The following is a 24,588-nucleotide window of genomic DNA, read 5'->3' as shown; positions in this document are numbered from 1 at the left end:
ATCATATAGCTTGGTTGTTAGATTACCATTAGTGTCTTTTTCAAGTAAAATATCCTAGTATGAAGCAGAAGTGTCGGACTCTGTGGTATCTTTTATCTCAAGCTCACCAGGATATATCATATCGACGTAGGAATGGAAATTATCATTATTAATTGACAATACGTCGTCGATATATCTAAACGTCGAGTTGAAAGCCACAGCAAGTGTTTTTTTTTTTCTTTTCACGCATAAGATTTTGCATAAATTCTGCTTCATATGAATACAAAAGTAAGTCTGCTAATAACGGAGCGCAAATTGTACCCATGGGAATTCCAATAGATTGTTGGAATACCTGGTCTCCAAAAACCACATAGATATTGTCAATCAGAAAGTGGAAGGAATTTTTATTTTAATGAAAAACCTGTGCAAAGGTCCTAGATAGGAGAGGAGCAAATGGATAGATGTCTGTAGGCTTGTCATACACAATTAGAAAAGGTTGAAACAATGAATATTATTCCCCAGTGCGGAAGGAAATTCATTAATAGCATGTTATTTTATTTAGAATACATGGAAAATTCTGAGAACCTGCTGGTATGAAATAATAGGAATTACATTTAATTTGCAGCGCTGAGAAATGGTACTTTCCCACAAAAAGCCAATTGAAGTATTTTTTTCTCAGAAAAAGTTGTTAGAGAGGGATTACTAGTATATAATTCAGTGAATGGTGTCTGGACAACCCTCCTCTATTCCTCAGAGAGAAGTAAGCCCTCCTTGTTTACTAACTACTAAGATGTCGTATGTTATTTTAGTTGACATTGTCATATTGTCGCTCCGAAACATAGTATTTGAGGACTTTTTGCATAGTGAAAATAAATTACGAACAGTGATCAATCTAATAGCTTGAGTAAACAAAACGAATTATGAATAGGGTAAAACAATTGCCCTCTAGAAAATCAGATGTGGGATCAGGTGCCAAGGAAGAGTAAGTATTCCCTGCTCACCGGTAATTATTGAAGTCAATTTTTTTAATATTGCTGCATGGTGACCTGATATACTTAAGGACATCGGCAAGTCACGGTTATCCGGAGAAGAAAGGTTTATATCATGGGTTTATTCACTCATAAAATTGTGATTGAGAGTGATCTCCCGTGTAGAATTCTCTATGAAATGAAAAGCAACAAAGCGTTTATATTTTACAGAGGTAAACAAAAGCACATATGCTTCCTTCAACGGGTAAAATCATCTCTACAGCAAGAAAGAAAAACGATGATTGTTTGGTTGTACATTGTGTTCAGGGACAGACAGTAAACAGTGGCCAACAGACCGTTATTTACCGTATACCCATGCTGGGAAGGACAATCACAAGATATGAGAAATGCCGAGAACCTGTAACTGAATGAGGTCGTGCGAAGGAGGCACCATATACATGTAGTAACTGTAAACAAATATAAAAGAATCTATGCAATATTTTTATGAAAATTTGTTTCCAATATGGTAAATTACCTAACATAAACAGCCAAACAGTCTTTACCATTATGATTACGAATTAGATTCTAAGGGAGGTAACTCTAAAATAATGAACAGTGTTGGTATATCTGTGTCATGTTTCTAAATTTGTGTTTTCAGTCATGATATCTAGATATGATTGGAAATGAGGATACAATAAAGTTTATAATATATACACCTTCTGAAATGACTGAATTTTGAAATTTTTTATGGTAAAAAATTAAGTAGGTCCTTTTTATCAACATTTTACATAGGAAATGCATTGAGAATTGTAAAAACATTTATTTGACAAATCTAATAAGGAAGGATGGCTTGGTGGGTTAAATGTGCAAGAATATAACATGTTTATTATCATTACACCTGTTCAAGAGTTCTTGAAAAAATCTATACAAAAGCCAGGAACCTTGCCAATATCCTTAACGAATCTATTGATTGTGTTATAGATCAATGTTTAATGTATGTTGGTTTTTGAATGAACATTAGGTATTGGTTGATTTTTTCCCTGCTTACTTTAAGGAAGGAGATAGCGAACAGTATTCAATATCAAAGTCCATAAAACAATACAAAATAGGAGCAGAACAAACACGGACCTCTCGAAATATCAGAGGTGAGATCAGATGCCATGGAGGAGTGAAATTAGAAACCTTTGACTTTGAAAACTTTACAGCATGTAATAAACTGTAATATAGCGTACTTTTGCGCATTTTTACATCTCAAAGATAAATTTTTGGTCGTTTGAATTATGTCTTCCGGAAAGCTACAAAACACTGATGTATTTGTCAACACTTTTTAAAAATCCATGGTGGCTTCATGGAGAACATATCAAGTTATAAAGATCAGACACACTTAACGTGTGCTCCTTGTCAGGATCAGGAAATAACGGAAAAATCAGTCGACAAATTAGTGTGTAAATGATGATCTCACAATTAGTGTGAAAAAGTCAGCCAGCATTTGACTTAAGAACAGATGATACAATTTTTTTTCCTTGCAGGAGACTTAATATCATCTCACAAGAAAAATGGATAATTCTTTCTGAAATTTGTTTTCATCTGTAAACCTTTACTGAGTATAATTTGTCCACATTTGTTATTTTATTGAAGTATTTACTAATATTTTCCAAATCTATTTCATTTTTCCAAGACTAAGGAGAAAAAGTTCAGAAGATTATCCACTTTTGTAAGCCTGTGAGATGAAATCAAATCCCCTCCAAAGAAAAAAAATGCTTGTATCATCTGTTTTTGATGATACTAGTAGATTGTATTGGATGATAAAGTCATTGTATCGACCATAGAACTTACAAAATGATGACTTTAAACAAAACTGCTGATATTCTTATTTCATCAACTTGCATTGTTTGTCAATAACTTAGCATGCTCTAGCATATCAAGATAAAAAAATCGTATGTAGGTGATGAGGGTACATTGCTGCATAAGTAGGGGAAGTTTATGATTGAAAAGTTAAAGTCATCACATTTATCAGAAATTGGATTACTATGAACGTCCTTCTCTAGTAAAATATCCAAACATGAAACAGATGTGTCAGACTCTGTATTATCTTTTATTTCAAGCTCACCGGGAAATATCGTATTTACATAACAATTAAATGAAGCATTGTTAATTGACAATACGTCGACGATATAACTAGATGTCGAGTTGATGGACAAAGCAAAGTGTTTTTTCGTTTCATGTACAAAATTTTGAACAAACTCTGTTGCACATGAACAAAAAAAAGGTCTACTAGTACCGGGGTGCAAATGGTACCCATGGGAATTCAAATAGTTGATGGAAGGCCTGGTATCCAAAAACCTCATAAATATTGTTAATCAGAAGCTAAATCATCTTTTAATATCAACTCCAGAATACTTGCGTGTACAATAACAATGGTTTTTTTTTTAAATAAAATAATTTTGCAAATGACCAATGACAAGGTAAGTAAATTTACAAGTATCGTTTTTATTGAAAAAGCAGTTGTCAATGATATCAAAAAACGTACGTGGACTTTAATTTATCGTAGAGAATCGTTGTATATAAAGAAGAAAAGTCTTCTGTAGAATTTTGTAATTTCAAATTTTCCATAAGTTCCTTAGTATTTTCTGGTATCCACATCTGATTTACACCACATCTCAGATATATTGTTGCATATTACTCCTGTACTTCTGAAGGTTCTTTACTTCAAGGGAATAAATTGTTTAAATTGAGAGAATGAATTATAATCCGAGAGAACGGTTTGTCTAATTCAAAGGAACGAATAGATATTCCAATAACACGAAATGGTAATTCGTTGTAACATATTGTCAAACTGAGATAACGGACCCTATTTAGAAATCGAGATTTTGGTTAACTCTTTGCTTTTACACTTTTTTGAGAATTCACGTCCCTCAGCGGTTTTCGTACATTTAATAACACTTTTCTTCTTGAATGTTAGTCTTAAAATGTTGATAAGAAACTGATGGAGAATCTTAAAAAAAGCTTTGATCTTAAATTCCGTATTTAAAAATACAAAACTTAATGGTCTAATCTAGATTTTTTGTGCAGATATTTGTTATTTAAGATGCATATTTTTCCAAAGGTCTTGAATGTCAGATACGCAAACTGCACGCGTCATTTATTCTTGAAGATATCCATTAATTTCCAAAAAAAAAAAAATGAATATTTTAGGAAAGGGTTGTCAGTGTTCTAATCTTTCAAAGATAATATTCTTCCTCTCAATCTTAAAAAAATCAACAATACTAAACAGTGAGGCCCACGGGCTGTAACTATATATCTACTTGGTAAATGAAAAGGTCAGTATTACAATTATATACTTTCTTAACGACAATATTAAATGGAGGATGGTTTAAAAAGTAATGGGCCCGTAGGAAGCAATTTCAGTCGGAGGTTGGGGAGAGGTTTAGGGCGCACAGCCAAACATTTTCAATTTGGGGCACTATCAACAACAAAAAATTCATAAGCAAAAAAAAAAAATTGAGGAGGCACAAGCATATAGTAGTTAAGGTCAGATTACCTTCCTCAGGTCACGTTCCTCAAAAAATATAATTTTTCCTAAGAATTTGTTATTGAAGTAAAGGTACTTAAACAAGTTTCGTCATAAAAATTAGGGAACCTTACCTGGCATTTGGACAAGATACCACGGGGTCATAATTCTTATATAACCTATATGGTTACTATAGTAATCTCTTGAATGGCCTATATAAAAATTTTGGGTGTACTTATATCGAAAAACATTTTGAAAACAATGTATAAATCAGAAGAGAATGACAAATATGAATAATATTTGATATAAAGCTAAGAGAAACAGGACATCAATGAGGAACGTGTCGTCTGACCTTAAGCTTTCATTATTATTCTATACATTTGATTTTTTTCGGGGGCGACTACCCCCCCCCCCCCCCTCCCCGGTTCTTACGACAATAAATTATAACTTTACGGTAATTCTCTAAAAAGTTGACTCTCGGAAATAGGTATTCCGAGAGTGTTGTAAAGAGACATTCTCAGTTATGACTTTAATTTAACATAGTCTCAAAATTTTAAATAGCATTTTTGAACACATCCAAGAATTATAGTGCTTTCAAATTTAAAAGGCAGTAAAATACCAGTAACTGTTTCCATAACAAAGACACGATGTTCATAAAATTATACATAGTTTTAATTTAAAAATTCATAAAACAAAAGCAATCATAAGTTGTCATGTTACCAAAGACATAACATATACGAAATATTCCACAATTTTCTTTTACTTTAATTTTTGACCAATTAAAGAGCATGGCTCCAATGAAACAGTTGAATTTCCTTGAAATTAAGATTTGTTCTTTGCCATACAATTTGGTCCAAATCTCAGTCAGTAATATCTCAAAGTTCAAATATAGATAAGCTTCTTGAAAACCAGGTTCTTACAATTTCTAATTGAAAAAAAATAAAATATTTTTGATAACGCAAAGCTCAACCAAAAATATAATCAAAGAGTAGCTTTTTGCACTTTAACTTAATGATACTATAATATGATTAGGTCTTTAAAACCTATCGTCCTATATAAGAAATAAAATACAGTAAAACTCATTTAGTACGAACACGGATATTGCGAATTCACGGATAAAGCGAAGTTTCGAAGATTTTCTGGGTCCCCGGCAAAATTCTTAACAAATCTTTGTAAAATTTTACGGTTATAACGAACTCTGATATAACGAATTTACGGATAAAGCGAACTAATTTTGAGTCCCGTTGAGGTTAAATGTAATAAAATTTACATCTTTTATAACGAACTTTAAAGATTATGAAAAAAATATGATAAATTGAACTGACTTTATTTCCTTTTAGCATTTGTATATACCATTCAATTCATAATAAAACCTTAGTTATCGAAGATATGTTTTGTAATATTTGCTTCCCTAACATATTTGGTAGTAATACTTGAAGGAAAACATGCATATTGCGAATTCGCTATAATGGTTAAACGAATTCGTTATACGGATATAACGAATTACGGATATAGCGAATTAAATTCACAGGTCGCAAGGACTTAGCTATAACCGAGTTTTACTGTATAATTGATAGCTGAAATATAGTTGCGAACAGTTGAAATGTTGACTCTGGCGAGCTAAAAACTGTTCTTGAATGCCTTCACATACTTAGAAAACATTTTATACTTTTTATCTAAGATAATTGCAGAGGTTATTACATTAATTATAGATACCCTTTCTCGGTATATAAAGTGAATAGCATCCAGTTTGCGTGAATGGTTTTCTTCACTTTGTTTCAAAAATGAAGCGTTTGTCGTCTTTTTCGTTCGTTGTAATAAGTTTGTTTGGGTCCCACGCTTTCTCAGTTCTAACAGACGGCAATATAAAGAACTCAACAGACTTAGACTTCGGTTCACTTGATACTAAACACATTGACGTATTTCGACAGCTACTAAATCAAGAGACCCTGATCCGAATGACATTGGTGAAAAATGTCCACGCACTGATGAAAGACATGGTCTCCCTTCAACAAAGTCTCGTGTCTTCAGAAAGCGAGATGTCTTCGCTGAAAGAAACAACCACCAGAGAAATAGGCGAGTTGAAGAAAGAGGTGCGATCGCTTAAGCTGGAAAACAACCGATTAAACAACAAAGTAACCATATGTAATGAAAATATCGAGTCTTTGAAAGAAAATTTAACAGTGGTTGAGGCCAGTCGCCGAGTTTTCGAAATACAGCTGCTAAAGGAAAAACAAATGTTTGAACAGAACACGTCCGGTATCTTCGCCGACATTAAAACTGAAGTTCGGTATTTATCCATTACGCTTCTGGACCTCCAAAAACACAGTCTGGAAATCGACAAGAATATTCCGGAACTCATTGACAACAGATACGAGTTGATATCAGGGAGACTTAATGATTCTCTGGAGGCTTATAACTCAGAACTGAGATCAGCCAACGATAAACTGAGTTTGGCTCTAACTGACCTACAGAAAAGTCAACAGACCATGACAGATTCCTTATCTGGTGAGTACAATACGAGGGGTGATCAAAAAGTTCACGAACTAATTGAATAACTTCCATAAAAGAAACAATATTTGGTGTTGATATCATTATATTTTAAATTAGTCCCCTCCGGTTTTAATGCACATCTGCCACCGTTCTGCGCATGCGCGAATCACGTGATATAGGCGGTCACGTGACCCACTCCGTAGCATTCTGTCACAAAAGCTGAAAGATTTTTCTGAGTTTTATATTTCTTTCCATGTAAGTTAATTTTTATAACTAGAACAGTTCATTTGTCAGAAATGGTCAAATATCGACAACAGAATGGGTGGATAAGAATAACCTTTCCAAAAATAAGCATGGAGATCATCAAAACCAAATATTCTGTCTCTGGAGAGACGTTTATTCAAGGTGGATAGAGAATGGGTACCTCCTTTTTATCATAATTAATATGTTTAAAATCTAAAGTAAACTATTTCTCAAGTATTTAATAATTATATTATTGTTAAAATATTCAACTATTTTTCAATGTGTAAATTAAACGTCTTTGATAGCAAACGGGTGAAACACAATATAGGGCGCATTTAGAATACCACATTGTTACACATGATTTTAAGAAATGTTATTTTCTTTACATGCAATTTATTGTAATTCATTTATAGGAATACTTATAAGGGACTTATGTGCAAAATTTTGTTGATCTAGCCTTAACAGAATTTAAGTAAATGAAAAAAATGTACTCCCAAAATGACTTTTTTTCAGCGTTATGCGGTTGCACTTTGAAATTACAGCATTTTTCAATTGAAATAATTGTTAAATATCATACATTTTCATGCCAATCATCATTATCAGACTTTAGAATTTATTTTACAAATTATTTTGGTGCTTGAATTTTCAGAATTGAATAACAACTTTTGAAGATATGAAAGAAAACAGGGGTTTTCTGTAACAGGAGTGCAATGTTATACATTTTTCACATAATTTTACCCCTCTCATTATGCCAAATAAAAATAATGTCCATATTATTTAATTTTTCAGATTTCTGTCTAAAAACACAGTATTAATGGTCTGTTACTTACAGAAAAAAAGTTGGGTTATGTAACCATTGTTAAGAAATTTCATCATGTTTTAATGTGGAAAATTAAGTTTTTACAAAAAACTGTAGTGTCCGTAACCACTTCAATTCTGTGAAACTGGAAGGCTCTATAAATATCTTAACAAATTTCCTAGAGAGGCATTTCATATAGATGCTGAGATGTGTTGTAATTTTCCTGATCATCACCACTGTTTCTCTGGTATCATCACAAATGTGGTTACGGACACTACAAAATCCTGTAGTGTCCGTAACCTGTACTTGAGGCAGTTTGAAACAGGCTGTGTTAAAACACTAATGCTAATATATTCACAAGGGTCAGAGGTTTGTTTAACAAGTTAATCAATGTACTTTATTTTCTCCCTCATTTTGATAATGCAACTAATTTGGGAAACCCAGATTGCACCATTCCATATACAAGATCCTTGGTTTTACATCACCTTGATTTTGGCAGATGCTATTGACATCCTAGGATTTAAGTCAAATAGCATTTCATTATTTTTTCATTGATTAAGTCAACTGGTGTTACATTTAAGAAAATCTTGTTAGAATTCCTCTATTTGAGTTTAAGTTTCATCCTATTTTAAATAACTTGTACAGTGTAGTGTCCGTAACCCAAAAGTTGAAAAATGAAAATTATTATCATGAGTTACATAATCCATATTTCTTGTAATATATTGCTTCAATTGTCTAGTTGCTTATTAGGTAATATCTTAAAATGTGTTAAATGCAAGTAAATTTGCATTCAAAATGTTAAACAGTAGGAAAGTAATTTGGTTACGGACACTACAAAAAAATTCATAAAAGAAAACAACTAAAATTACACCAATTTCAGATAAATTGTTGTATATTTAACTGTTTGAAGAAAAATAGAATGCTTCATAGAATAAAAAAATAAATTAAAGAAAAATAAGTGAGCTTTATTCTTCAAGGTTTGACTTTTCTACTTGCACATAACACCTGTATAAAGTTACATGTGTATATATTTATTCAAAGTATATTGGTTATGGTATGGTTTTATCAGACGAAGTTGAGATCTGAAGAATAAAAAAAATCGGGAAAAACAGAAACGACAAAAAAAATCCTGAAAAAAGTTAGGAAAAGGGCTGAAAAACAAAAGTTTCATCCTCAAGCCTGTGAAAAATTTAAGTATTGTCAGAGTAGTGTTCGTAACCCTTAAATCTGGTTAATTGACTTCGTTGATCAGTGTACCTATATTCTAAATAGTTTTCATAAAACTTTAATGAATTAGAGAACCTTTCTTCTGCACTTCAGTTATATAGTTATGTGAAAAAAGGAAGTTTTAGGATTTCTTAAACTGGATTTTTTTTACTATTGGCATTAGTTCTGCAAGTGAATTATTTTTACATGAAACAATATCTAATTTTCATGCATTTTGTATTTAATAATCATTTAAATCTGATTTCTAATAGTTCAGAAGTTTATAAAATGTTTTTTTTTTACCACAAACCAAAAGCCAATCATAAATATTTGGGTCTTGTAGTGTCCGTAACTTAATGAAGCTATCAAATTATTTTAGAAAATAATAAAAATGATATTTTCTATTTTAATGGAAGTATTTATATTTCAACAAAGGCATAAAAAATGTTATTTATAAACAGTTCTTTCTTTATTTATATTGGTTTTAAAGAGTTCACATAAATTGAAATACTACCATTTTAAACACAAATGAACGAAGTAAGAACTATTTTCATTTTAAAGTATAATGCAACCTTTTTTAGTAAAATTTTGTCCATATTTTGTATTTTTATATGTTGTTTGTTTGTGAGCAGTTAAAAAACTAAAGTTTATAAACAGTTTTCAATATTCATTTCAAAAACAACAACACTTGTAGAGTCCGTAACCTGTGTAAATGAGGTTATTATCAGCTTGTAAAAAACAAAGTTCTAATGTGAATTTCACAAAACCGTTTATGTTTCAGATCCTTGAGATAATCTACTTTTTAGAAAAAAAAAATTTGGGCCAAAATAAAGACATTAATTTTTTACCCTCAAAAGCAACCGTACTGTCCCCTTTATTGTGTTTGACCCGAAATTGCTTAATTAAAAACACATTTCTTTTTAAACTTGCTTTCACTAGGCAACATAACAAGTGTCATTTTTAATTATCTGCCTTCCTTTACTAAAACGATCAATCCAATCATTTATCAAATTTATAGGAAGTCATTTGTCTTAATAAACTGTGTACAAAGTATTATACGCTACTTCAAAGGGATTTCTAAGATATACCGATTAATTTTACATTCGTTCGTTCAACGAGGACGACTGAGACAACCATTTTTCGTCACGAGTGACCTACGTATTGACGTCATTTTCACATTGTAACGTCACAAACAAGGAGCAAAACTTTATTCAGCATATGCTATTTATAGAACTTTTGTATGGCTATGTGTGTACCAATTTTTTTTCTAATCTGAATTGTGGTTTTGTAGATATAGAGATAGTTCGCGAACTTTTTGATCACCCCTCGTATGGTGTCCAGTCAACTCGTACACAAACCGTCTCGTACAAAACCGAGTCGTACACAAAAAGTCAACTTGTACACAAATCAGAAGTCAGCTCGTACACAAATCAGAAGTCAACTCGTACACAACGTTTTATTTACAATAGTTAGGAATTACATGTATCTTTATATAAATAATGTATAATCTAGAAAAATGAAATAAGGACAAGAAGAAGTGTTAAATTTTTAGATTTTTTCATGAATACTTTAGTGGTTTTATAACATTTGAAATCGACCGTGGCTTCTCTTATTGGGAATACATGGGTATAAACAATTATTGTTAAACTAACACAAGCGCGGCGGTTTCTTTGATTTGTGACAAACGCTAATAACAAAATGCTCCTAATTTGGTCCCAATTTCTTCATTTCTTTATCTTCCCCATGGTGTGAGAGAAGTGTTTATCCTGCCGTAAAACTGTCTATAGTAAAAAAAAAAAAAAAAAAAAAAAACTTTTTTTTTAAATTTGATAAGTTTTTTTTTTAATCGTATGCAATGATATGATATACCATATTGGCATAAAAATCTTACGATGTATTTCGATCGTATTTACTATCTACATTGAATAACGGTATACGTTATGGTGCCATAAAATTTCTAAATTTCTCACCTAAATTATTTCAAGTTATATACATATCCATACATTACTTGCATACAAGCCGAAGACTAATTATAAAATGTAAAATTCACATATAAAATTCACTTATTATCTTGTGGTGATGTTTAAATTAAATTCAATTATATTGAATCGATCTGATTATGTTGTTTAACATGTTTAATAAGATATTTTAATTTGCAATTAAATTTACAGAATAAAAAAAATCGACACTTCTCATTTATGTATCAAATAAATATATATTTAAATAACGAAAAATGTGTAGGAGTTGACGCCCAAGATTTACGCAACAAAAAACCTTATAATGAGAAAAAAACAATCTGCGCATACGGTATAGGTAAAATCATCGGCATAAAAAGATTAAAATGTACCAAAAAAAACCTTTGTGTACGAGTTGACTCCTCAGTTTTTTAACACAGAGGAAAACTATACAATAAATCACATAGAGAACTATGTACAAATGACATTAGTTTGTGTACGAGTTGACTTTTGATTTGTGTACGAGTTGACTTTTGGTGTACGAGTCGGTTTGTGTACGAGACGGTTTGTGTACGAGTTGATAGCCTGTTTCCCTGCCCTACCCATAATGCTCCGCAAAAGTAGTACTTTTGCGGAGCATTATGCGTAGGCCAGGGAAACAGGCTATACGAGTTGACTGTAAACCAAATTTATTAGTTTTTCTATATTTGAAATAATTAAAAACTTTTTAAGTACTTTTTAACCTCGCTAGCCGAAATGTTTCCCTTATTTGTGGTTCGTAATCTAATTTTCTTAACATTTTGGACAAATGCTTGATAATTCACTGGAATTTAAATGTTTGTGGAATGTTTATTTGGGAGAATTTTTTTTTTAAATCAATAACAGCGAACGTCAAAGAGACTTCTGTTTTTTCCCCTTGGAATATAACATCAACATGTAGTTTGTTTCACTGTCATGAACAAGCATTCTGGAAGTGTATGTTGCTTTTATAGCAATACTAGTACTAAAATCCGGAAAAGGCATAATGAAATAAATAATATAATAAATAATAATGAGATGATAATGAAAATTATACATCTTAATGATAATCAATCGCGTTTCATAGATTAAAAACAATGAACGATTTTTATCGACTCGGTATTTAAATATCAGACACAGTTAAAAGTCAATTTAACTATAGAAACAAGGGGATATTTATGTTCATAATCGAATTGAAATTTTATTTTGAACTTAAATATCAAATCTCATGTAAATCTACGCTCATTCATTTCGTATTCTTATTTTTTAGCTCAGATACGCCACGTTTAATTAGCTTTGAATATTCAAAAAAGACAATATATAATTATGATTATTATAAATGTCACAGGTTTGAAGTGTTCCTTGATATTATTTATGAATAAAAAAATCCAAACTTATTGATATGTCAAGGTAAGTCATGACCATTAAGTTCTCAGACCATTCAGTTACAGCGCCATCTGCCGCGGGCTCTACCTGCAGGTACATGTACCTGTCAGGTAAATAAATACATCACACCCCCATTGTTTTATTAGCTATACACACTGACAGATTCCACACCTTTAATCGAACTAATTTAGTTGAACGAGGAGTAGATTCTTGTCCTAGAGATATGTTGTACAAAACATAAAACACAACAGGGTACACCCTTCTTTCATTATATAGTTTAAACAAAATCGCTTTAATTTCATATGTTTAAGTCAAAATTAAAACATTTTTTCACCACCCGGACCATAAAACGTAGGGGGACCATTCCTTATACGGGCCGGACCATTTCTTATAAAAGGCGGACCAAATATGTTATCGTATTTGGTCCGGTGTAAAGACGAATAATGACCCCCATCGAATAATGACCGGGGGTCATTTTTCGACAGCGAAAAATGACCCCCGGTCATTATTCGACGTAGAAAAATGACCCTTTTGCCCGTAGAAAAAGTGTCACCACCCTAAAAATTTGCAGAACCCACGTGAAGAAAAATGACCCCCGTAGAAAAATGACTCCCTGTGGATTAAAGCTGAAATTTTTAGGGGGCAAAAAAAAAAAATTAGATAAAGAAGCATATTGGCCAAAATGCTCACCTGAGCTTATTTGGAATAAATTGATGATATGTTGATCTCATAACATACGATTATAGCTATATTTTAAGGTCAATGCGATGATACAGAATCTAAAGGAGTAAAGATTTATCGAGCCTAAAGGGTTAGGTAAACATTGTTTTTCGATGGTGGAAATCATAGTACTGACAGAAAAAATCAGCAGTATCACATATTATTATATCCTCCGCTTGAAAAGAGGGAGGGTATATAGTGATCGGGACGTCCGTCCGTCTGTTACGCTTTGGGGTATCCATCTGTTATCTGCAACTTCTCTTATATATAAAAAGATGTGTTTGTGAAAGAGCTATGCCCCTGTATGGCAACATAGCGAAGATTAAACTTTTCTTAAATGCAATTTCAATATGTTGGTACCCAAAGTGGGGTCTTCTCACAAGAAATAAAATTGCAAAATAGGAAAGCCCTAGCACCACTTGTTCAAACTTAATGGCTAAGGATAAGTGTTTGAAAGGTAGGTCAAACTCAAAGGTCAAAGCTGATGGTTTCTTAAGAAATGTTTTATGTAACAAGGATTACATTTGTGAAGTATGAGAGTACTAGTATCTACAGTTAAAAAGTCATAGCCAAAGTAAATTAATTTGGCATTTTTTTGTAAAATGGGACAAACTCCAAGGTAAAAGGCAAAAGGTCAAATTTGGTGGTACCCAAAGTAAGGTCTTGTCACAAGGAATATACACATATTGAACATGAAAGGCATAGCTACAATAAATGAAAAGTTATGGTCAAGGTTAAAGTTTTTGCGGAGAAACAGACCGCCAGATAGACAAACAGACAAACAGACGGACACGATAAAACTATATACCCTCGAATCTTCGATTACAACGACATAAAAAGAAATGGTCTTCAATTTACATTTCATATTATTATCACCGGGAAAAATAAGTGTCAAACTTTCCGGCAACAATAAAACATAAAAATGCTATCGATGGAATAGCACTTTATTATAAACGTAGGTCGGTAGGGTGAATTCTGGAAATCCAAAAATTGCACCCGAACAATCCGAAGCCTAGGAGTTCACTGATTAACAATGATTCGTGTAACATATAAATAATAAAATATAGCAATGGCAATTAGCACAATTCTGAGCATGAGTGACAGATGGCTTGGATGGCAATTATAACCAGTTAGATTTTGGTCATAAGTTGTAAAGGTAATTCCTGGACTAAATCCGTTGTTTTGCGTTAACGGGGAAGAAGGAATGTTGGCGGTTAAACGAAGTAGTGGCGCTGTGGGCCGTAATAAAACGTAAAGGGTAAAGGTGCCGTATTCCTTATGGTCTTCCAAAATAGAGTCCAAGAATTGGTTAATCAGGTTTCCGAATTTATTTTAGACGAACATACTCAGAACTGGGTAAAAGGGTGGAGTAAAACAAGAATTAAGAAATGTAATGAATACTGTGTGCTAAATCACAGGAGTCTGAAGTTTTTATCGTCCAAAAAAAAAATCCGGAAAAAATTTTCTACCCTTAACTAAAAAAGAACACGGGTTTTTTTAGTGAAGGGTAGGAAAAAAAATTTCCGGATTTTTTTTTTTTTTTTTTTTTTACGGTAAAAACTTCAGACTCCTGTGGCTAAATCAAAAGGTTATGTCTACATGTATAGTTTTTGCATTAGAATGTGTATTTTACACTAGCCCATAGCTTTACAGAGCATGTTTTTAGGTGTTATACCAGCCCACCCTCTTACTTATTTAGTAGGAAGTCGATTATCAACAAAAGCAACAAAAAACTACCCAATCTTTATTTTTCTATAGGGAGGGACTAAAAATAAGCTTAAAATAATCTACTATTCTACTAATTTTCAACTGTTACTTTGCCACAATACTTTCAAGTATACCCCCACCAACATTTCAAGTATGCTTTTATCATGGCGAAGTAAATTATGATATGATAGAACTTGTGTGAAGGCTTAACTTCATTTCAATATTTCATCTAGAGCCTCTTTCAGTATTATTAAAAGGTATAGAGTTTTACTTATATTTTTGCTTTTCATTAATTTTTTTTTTTTTTTTTTGATTTAACGTTTTTTTTTTTGGGGGGGGGGGGTTAAACATTTCCTCCTCTTTCATTGTCAAAAAGGATTTGCCAAACTTTTACAAGCTAAAAGTTGAAATGAAGGAAAAATTAATTTTTCTATATAAGAGTATTGGAACCTGATTGTTGCATGGTTTGATTTCTAAAAACAAGTGGAATATCATTCTTTAAGCAAACACTATAAGGAGGAAATTAAAAAGAAATTTTATTACTTGACAGAATCTCTTTTCACTTTAAAGGGGGTCATTTTTTTATAGGACTAACATATAAAATAATGACCCCTATGACACTTTTTCTACAAAAAATGATTTTTTACTACGGGTAGGGGGTCATGTTTTGTCGTTGAAAAATGACCCCCGGTCAATATTCGATGGGGGTCATTATTCGTCTTTACACCGGCCGGGCCTTTAAACGAGGCGGACCAAATATTATGCGACACCGGCAAGGGTAACCAGCTGGTTCCCTTTAAAAATTGAAAATGCCTTGATTCCTTCATATATATTGAAGCGGAACAAAATGCAAACTTGATCTTAAACTCATGATGGTAGAGTCAATTACAAAATTCAGCTCAATATATGAAAGAGTTATAAAAAAAAATTGCGAATAACCTCATCTTCGCTAGCCATTAAGGGTTTCTGATACGCTATTTTCCTCATAAACTCTTGGCACACGGTGTTTAAAAAAACTGTTTTTACTCAAGTTGTGATTGGGGTGGATCAAATCGTTCGTGTGACAGACAGCCAAATGAGACAGACTGACAGATAGACTGACGGACGGACGGACAGACAGCTACACTGACGGATGGACGGACAGATGAATAAAAAACGAACATTCCCCTCTGTTTTCACCGGTATATAGGGAACTATTTACACAACGATATCATTTAGGTTAACTGTATTACATTAGATTTAATATATGAAAACAGTGGGAAATAATTTTACCTTAGCATCTTCGTTATTCTGTCTTTACAGATCATATGAACAACACAATAGAAGGCCTTCAATCGGAACTCAAACAGACTCAGTTTGAACAATTAAAACTCTCGTCTTCTGTGTCATCTCTTGAGGTGTTCCGATTGAATTTTACCAACAAGCGGTGTGGTATGTATTTAAAAACAGATAGTGTTAGTTTTTTTTAAAACATTGTATTTTTTGTATGAGTAGGGCGTCCACATCATTTACGGCTTGATCTATAAATTCTCACTTCCCTATCCTGAAAAAATCATTTAAAAGTGTAGTCACTAAATAGCAAAATTGATTTCATCTTGGAATTAAAATTTTTTTTATTGATAACCCTACACCTTTCTACAGTTTACTATATACTATTATTCAAATACAATTGATGTTTGTGGAATTTCAAATTATTTTTTGTTTGTTATCCCTAACTTTTTAATTTTTGAATTCACTCTTGAATACCATACTAATAATTTAATTCAAAATTAATAAAGTATTTATAGTTTAATTTAGTAGTATTTTTATATTAAATTAAATCAAATAAATACTCGAATCAATTGAAAATAAAGTGAAACATTACTATTGTGTTTTAGGTGTGTCAACAAAAGTAGTCTTCACCGCGGGAATAACGTCTTCCCACTCTTCATGGAGCGGAAGTACACTGGTTTTCCCCAAGATAATATTTGATACAGGCGGAGGTTACAACCCCACTACAGGGATGTTCACGGCCCCTGTGGAAGGGCACTACGTCTTCTTCGTCAGTGTACAGAGTTATGGTACAAACGACATTCGGGTGGACATTGTATTGAATGGAGAATCCAAGGTCAGGACAATGGCATACGGCAGTGGTGGTAATGAATATCACGAGGCAGGAGTTAACCTGGCTGTGTTAAGACTAAATCAGGGGGACAAAGTGTGGGTCAAACGTTATACTCTGGATACTATTCCGACTCTGTACCTGTTACAACCTTCTCTGGATTCCTTTTGTAAAAAAAAAATGATTACAGTATATGGAAAAGATGAGGACAATGTGTCTAATGGTATAGTTTTCATATGTTCACAAATTCATAACAAGTAGATTTTTTCGTAATATATAGATTCCCCGAAAATATTCCAAGACATACAGTTGGTTTCAATCGAGTTTTATAATATTCAAGTGTTTGAAAAAGGATCCAAAATAAATGAACTATTTAATGTTGCTTCCTATAAAAATTAGTTCATTATGATTTATTTGTCTTGTCTTGTATTTTGACTTTTTATATTTGTATAATCATGGGTCTTCTGATTTTATCAACTTTGTGAATTTAAGTGCACATTCAACTGCGCTAGCAAGAACTTGGAATAAATTTGGATGTTCTCCGAACGTTTCGTTTCGTTATCAATCTTAACTATATGTATGCATCCCATTGTACGAGGTTGACGAAGGATCTTGATGGTATACGAGTTAATATCCTCGCACATAATGAGAAAGAATTTGCAAGAAAAAATATTTAGACATCTTGCTTAAAAAAAATTATATCATGTTGAAAAATTCTTCCGTATATACATGTATTATGAGTACCAGTAGGTTTTGCCATGGCGTTCATCATGACACTCACAAACAATGTACCCCTTTCCAACTACCTTGAAAAGATTGGCTGACATAAAGCAACAAAAAAATATTTCTTATTACAATTATAAAGTGAAATCCTGTGATATTTCAGTACCAATAATTCATACTTTAAAAGAAATATAAAGGAATAATCCAAGAAGTGTTAAAATTATTCGAATTTGAAATACAATGATTCACACTAATTTGGCAATTTTTTTTTATTAGAATGAAACGTTTTAGTCTATATATAGAAGTCAATTATTCAATAATGATTTTAACAGTCATTTATTTGTACTACATGTAGAATTTGTACATGTACGAAGGATACAAACAAAAAAATCGCCGTTTATAAGCAGAAAAGCTAATTACTATTGTTGAGCAAATTAAATGTTCACGTATTTAGTCTGAAGGCTGAAAATTTCAATATCAGCCATAAAGTGCCTATATTGTCTTTTAATTTGTTATGTAGTCGTTAATGATAGCTGCAGCTGCCCTCCTGAGAAATCTAACATTATAAAAGTATAAATTGTCTTTGTTCAGTACATGCTAGAATTAAATCAGACATGGATGTAAAGTTTGGCTATAGGAGATTTATTTGGATTGTGGCTGTCCACATTCTCTTTCAACTTAACTTAGGTTTGTTACTTAATATCATCCATTCTGTTTTTAACAGTTTCAGCTTTAATTATTTTTTAGTTTAAAAAACTGTTCGGAAAATTATATGATTTTGAATTTTTGACATCCTTGCGCATATACGAGGGTTGTTCGAAAAGATCGTGGACGATGTCAATCTTCGTTATACTAGTATTACTCACTAGAAATTTAAAATAAGCACAATATATTATGTAAAAAACTAAAAATATTTGTTTTTTAAATGTGTAAAGTTTCATTTTATTCGATTTAATAGAAATCAATTCACTTCATTTTAAAATCAACGTGCTTTAATTGTACCCGCGGAGCACACTTAACGACAATGTAACGTCAAAACATAGCGTCAAGAATTTCTAAAAATACTATCCCTATACATATAATCCAATGCCCAATTATTCAATCTTTTTTCTAATACTTGAAATTTATTTTTTTAAGAATTGCTCTCGTTGTATAATTTCTTTTGTTAAAGTTTTAATTTCTTTTATTACTTAAGGAGGCTGGGGGTCAACAAATTAACCACAAATTAACCACCAGATTTAACTTATTTTTTAGATACGCAATCTTAAGCTGTCAGCTATCATTTGGCAAAGAAAAAATCATACATTTAATTTTAAAATTTGATCATTTTTGTATATCTTTATATGGAGCTCTTCTTTTAAAGGAGATCGAAATATTCTAAAAATGGTTGCCACCCCCAGCCCATTTAACTCTGCTTTCACAGGATACACAACTCTGAAGCGCCTATGTCTTTCCTTGACGTTCCAACTTTTTAAAGTTTACAGTTAAATCGTAGCTTCACAGATTGTCCTCATCCGATATAGAGTCACTGTCACTCATATACTGCCTGTACTATTTGAATACACATGCACAACTCGCTTGTGACATTTTTTTTATTTCTTCAACATTTTTAGAGTTAATTAAGGGGTTTTCCTAAGTAAAACACAAAATTGCATCGTTATCTGCTGCTCCATGACGTTGTAAAACGTAATCGTTTTTGTCATTTTCAATAAGGACTTCTTGTCTTCTCAAGTTGTTTTCTTTTTAACAAAGCAAAATATAAAGCTATAATTTGGTATACGAATCGATGTAACAATTCTTAATTTAAATTTCTAGGTTGTTTTTCGTTTTTGCTTCATTTTACAGAGAGTATAACTACAGACACTATATAGTGTATTGTCTGTTACTTACTAAATTTTGACCTGCTCCGGCATCGATCCGATTTTTGCATTTTTAAAATCTGGATAAGTTTTGAATAAATCGTAATATTTTGGAAAAATTTAATACAATTCATTTGGATTTATTGTAAAAATATTTCTACCAAATTTGAATAACATTTGACGTCAAATCAAAAAGATAAGACAGTTGTCCACGAACTTTTCGAACAATCCTCGTATTTGTCCTGCTTCTTTTATGCCCATTCGTGAGAGCATTTATGGCGGAAAGGATTTTTTTAATCCAAATGATACTTGTGCAAGGATCCCAGGGAGGAAATGGATAATAATTTGCACAAACTTGCCATGCATCTGTACTTTTATTGACAAAGCTTCATGCAAGCAGCTGCGTAGATCTTTTTAAAGCTATCATGGTCTTGAACGATATACTATATTAGGCTACAGCTGGCCTCTAGAGAAAACAAGCGTTCATTCATACATTGCCTACGTACTACAGACTTAACCGCTACACTAGATCTTAAATCCTACTGTCCAGAAGTATCAAGACCATCTCCAGGAACAGTGACTTTAGAGTTACGAAAAACTTACTCCAATCCCAAACCTCTGCACCAAAAGGAGTGACATCAAATTGGGTTTTCCCTATTGAGGGAAAGAGTTCCAGAAAACCCGAATGTTGAAACAGGATCCAAATGTTCTTTTTGTGTGTTTTGTTTGTCTCTTTTGGGGATTTTTTAAAAATTGATTTTGTTTCTTTATATATACAACTATGATACCAATTCAGATTTTTAATAGCTATCTCTTTAACGTTTCTGGAGGTATGGTAAAAAAAAGTAAACCCATCTTCAAAAATAATCATGTTCTGCATAGTGAATTTTTTTTTAATAGACAAAAAAAACTCTTGTGATGACCAAGTCTACTACTTTAACTTACAAATACAATGAAATTTTGAGTACATGTAACTTCTGAGGTAACCCATAAGTACCCCTGTCTAAACCATGTACTAGTATACAGTGTACCCAAACCCTAAGGTTTTGTTATTTACTTTTTTCTCACACAAATTTCTTATTACATTAACACATTTAAAAGTACTCAATATCGAAGGGGAGTTACAATTTTTAATTTGTTTGTATCGTTAATTATGTTAATGAAGTTTGGGAACATATTGTTTTTACTTTCTTCTGACTTTTCTTCTTCTTCCTGGGTACTTTTTTGTCCTGGAGTGATCTTGTAAACTACATATCCGACTTAGGTAAAACCTTTTTAGGGTCAGTAGGCATGTTAATATGTAAATTTGCGGAACGAAGGTCATTTTGCGCGCACGTGCTTGCAAGAGCGTGCACGTACAACACGTGAAATGACCGATTTAATTGATATAGGCGTAACTTTTTACCTTTTTGATGAAATGCTTTGAAACCCATAATATAAGGATATATATGTAGCATAGACATTATGACATGGTCAAAATAGCAAGATTTCACACGCATGCACGTGCGCTTCCCTCTGATTGGCTGAAACTAAAGTATCAATATCTTTCTAGTTTTTTGACAAAATCCTTTGAAATTTTGAACATAGCCATGCATTAGGATATCCTACAACATGATATATAGCAATTATCGTGAAAACACGTGCATGCACGTGCGCTGCAATCTGATTGGCTTAAACTTTAAATAGCTATAACTCCCTTGGTTTTCACCAAACAGGATGGGATTTAGAACATAGATAGATATAGTGGACTTCTATAATAAGGTATGGTCATCATGCACATGCATACAAGTGTGTATACGTGCGCTGCAATCTGATTGGCTTAAACTTTAAAACTTTTTGTTTTCAAACAAACGGGGTGGGATTTAGAACATATAGATAGATCTAATGGACTTCTACAAGAAGGTATGGTACCGTGCTCATGTATGCACGTGCGTGCACGTGAAATGAGTAAAATCAAAAATACACTTGAATAAGCGGATTTTTTAATACTTTTGGATTAAATACTTTCATATTTAGTATATAAAAGTATATAGATTGTGTAGACAAGATGATATGGTCATTACGCATATGCATTCACATGCGTGCAATGCTAAAATTTGAATGAACTCAGTACACTTCTGGGTAAACGTTGTTAAAGTCTCAAATGCATAAAGTTGGTCTTATTTAATGAAGCTTACAGGGAATATGGCACCAAAAGGGAGTTGGGGAGCGTTTGGGGAACATCTGTAACGGTCCCCGTTACAATTAGCACTAGTTAATAACAGTTTTATGATAATACCACAAACAAATATGATCGTGTCCAATCGATGCTCATTATGTCCTTCTTTGCAAAATCCAGGATTTGCCCATTTTCTCTGTCCTTAAATAGATGCTATTTGTCATTTATAAATGTCAGCTGAAGCGTGTCCTCCAGTAAAACAGCAGGATTTGGTGGCCTGCTGGAACACCGCCCCTTGTTGTGTGGTGGAGCCTAGCTACGTCATCGACCCGTACGGCTTCGGGTGTTTCCGTGGATGTGTCAGAAAGTGCTCTAGTAAGACATTTTATCTTTTCTCACTTTGACATTTTCAATGATTTCTAGTGATTTTATTGTTTATTTATCTGTTTTGTTGTAATCGCTATTCATTAAAACAATTTGAATAGACGAAATTAGTAAAACAGTCTATGGTATACTCAGTATTAATTTACGAAGAACCTCTCGAAAGTTACACCTCAAACGGGGAATTTTAAATTACTTGTAGATCAGTATACAGTAAAACACACTTATATCGAACCAGCTTTTAATGTTTTGACAAAGCAAAGTTATTTCCATTTCCCATGGCATTGAAATATATTATGAATTGAAGTTCGTTATAAACGTTTCTTACTACATTAAACCATCCGATTTCTTTTACACATTAATTAAGAGTAGGTGTTGAAATATTTTTCTTAAAAAACCAATGTTTTAATACGTTTTATTGTCTCTGATTTGCCTAGCTGATGGTTACAATAAATGAGCTCAAAACAAAAAAAATAAATGTCACCTATAACCAGTTGAACATTCACGAGGGCTGGGACATTTTTGACTATAACTACCGGAAAATGCACTAAATTTAACAACATAAAAGTGCACCGCCATGTACAGCTAATGATATACCCATATCATGGGTCCATGATAAACATGACTACAACATAATGCAGAGTCCCGGGTTCGATTCCCAAGCCAACCATACATATCTTTTACCGGTATACTATTACAATATGTTTAATACTTTTGTTTTCACTTACAGGAAAGAATTGCATGAATCCATGCGCAGTGAAGAATTTCAATCTAGAAGACTGCATCAACACAGATCCTAACCATTGTGACGTCAGCCCTATCATGGAATGGGTCAAAGGCAAGCGTTGCTTCAGTGGCTGCACTAAGTATTGTGAATGACAAAAATTGTTTTCCCCTGATAGTGTTCAAATAAAGAGTGTTTATTATGAAATGCCTTCTTTCCCTGTTGACACGTATACTTTATAGTGACTGCTGATCTTCTCTCTTTGGTCTGCAAGTTTCAAGTTTCCGCCTCCAGACGAAACCTACCGATTCACACTTGTATCTCAAGCCGACAGGCTTTCATTCCCCACAAGCATTTAAGGATATACTGGTATATACCTACGGGCCTTACATTTTGGACCAAAGAGAGAGAGTCAATAGTAGCAGGGTTTCACTGGTACCCACATACCAGCCTGTTCTTAAACGGTGTTCTTAGAAAGAACCTGCCAATTTTATTTCATCAGATGAATGACAGAGGTAATTGAGGAAGATTCATTGACTGCCTACTGGAGACTAAATTATAGGATATGGTAGTAAGAACCAGATTAGACAAACCTTTACCTATAGGGAGAGCTTTTAAATTGTTCTGATAGAAGATGTCTTCTCTGTCAGCACAACCCTGATACAGATAGACCGCAACTACAGAATACTAGGTAATTTGTCCTGTCAATTTGTGTGTTGGTGAATCGGGATATATCCGATTATTTTCGAGAAGAATCAAAATACAGTAATCATAGCTCGATCATTAAGACCAAGAAAGTCAATGAACCATTTTCAACCTCGATAGTCGCCAATGGGAGGACATGGCAGTGGTGATTAATGACCATCCCTAACTAAAAAGGAAGATATACTTCGAGAAATGCAAAGGAACGCTCTGAACACAAAGGTTGAAATCATTTTCAATAAGCTTATTTTATCGAAATAATTATCTTCCTATGACGAGAGAACAAATTCATTGAAACAAGATAACTAACTCGTTGAATCATACAATACAAATAAAAATTATACAATAAAAATGAAGAATTTATAGAATACAAATGGAAAATTATATAGAATATAAATAAAAAAATATACAATACAAATGAAAACTTATTGAATACAAATGGAAAATTACAGAATACAAATAAAAATACCCGGTAATACAATACAAATGGAAAGTTATAGAATAGTATTCAAAGAGTACAAATAAAAATTATTACAATACAAATAAAAGTTACAGAATACAAATGAAAAACCATACAATACAAATGGAAATGCAACGTTTGGCACGCCATAAATAATGAGAAAATTATTTCGTTTGAACGAGATGGATATTATTTTGGGGGGAGGCAGCAAAAGTCGGACAGTTTTTCGGACCTTCTTAGTCCAGTCATTTAAAGTTACACAATGAGTCAAACTAATGTGCTTCTTTTAAGATATCTGTAGCACACAGAAAAAAGACTTATGAAAATTATTTAAAGTTACACAATGAGTCAAACTAATGTGCTTCTTTTAAGATATCTGTAGCACACAGAAAAAAGACTTATGAAAATTATGAGTATATAGCTATAACAATTAAACTGCAAGAAAAGACTGCACAATATAAGTGCCGGAAAAACGAAGGTTGTATCTACCGTTTA

General features: G+C 32.6%; 1 protein-coding gene and 1 pseudogene across 1 annotated transcript; both read left to right on the top strand.

The window, feature by feature from the left end:
• Positions 1-6,226: 6,226 nt before the first annotated feature.
• On the top strand, positions 6,227-17,279 carry LOC134237032 (uncharacterized; annotated as a pseudogene).
• A 1,070-nt stretch (positions 17,280-18,349) lies between these two features.
• LOC134237034 (uncharacterized) lies at positions 18,350-23,088 on the top strand. The gene is made up of 3 exons (XM_062719117.1): positions 18,350-18,496; positions 22,064-22,201; positions 22,938-23,088. Exons 1-3 carry the CDS (start codon positions 18,424-18,426, stop codon positions 23,084-23,086), a joined length of 360 nt encoding a protein of 119 aa, XP_062575101.1. The 5' UTR covers positions 18,350-18,423; the 3' UTR covers positions 23,087-23,088.
• Positions 23,089-24,588: the final 1,500 nt, after the last annotated feature.

This window comes from Saccostrea cucullata, unplaced genomic scaffold (assembly GCF_032062105.1).
Source record: "Saccostrea cucullata isolate Sc308-1 unplaced genomic scaffold, CSIRO_AGI_Scuc_v1 ctg3416, whole genome shotgun sequence".
NCBI lineage: Eukaryota > Metazoa > Mollusca > Bivalvia > Ostreida > Ostreidae > Saccostrea > Saccostrea cuccullata.
The sequence above is the reverse complement of the archived record's forward strand: the minus strand, read 5'-3'. Positions and strand labels throughout refer to the sequence as shown.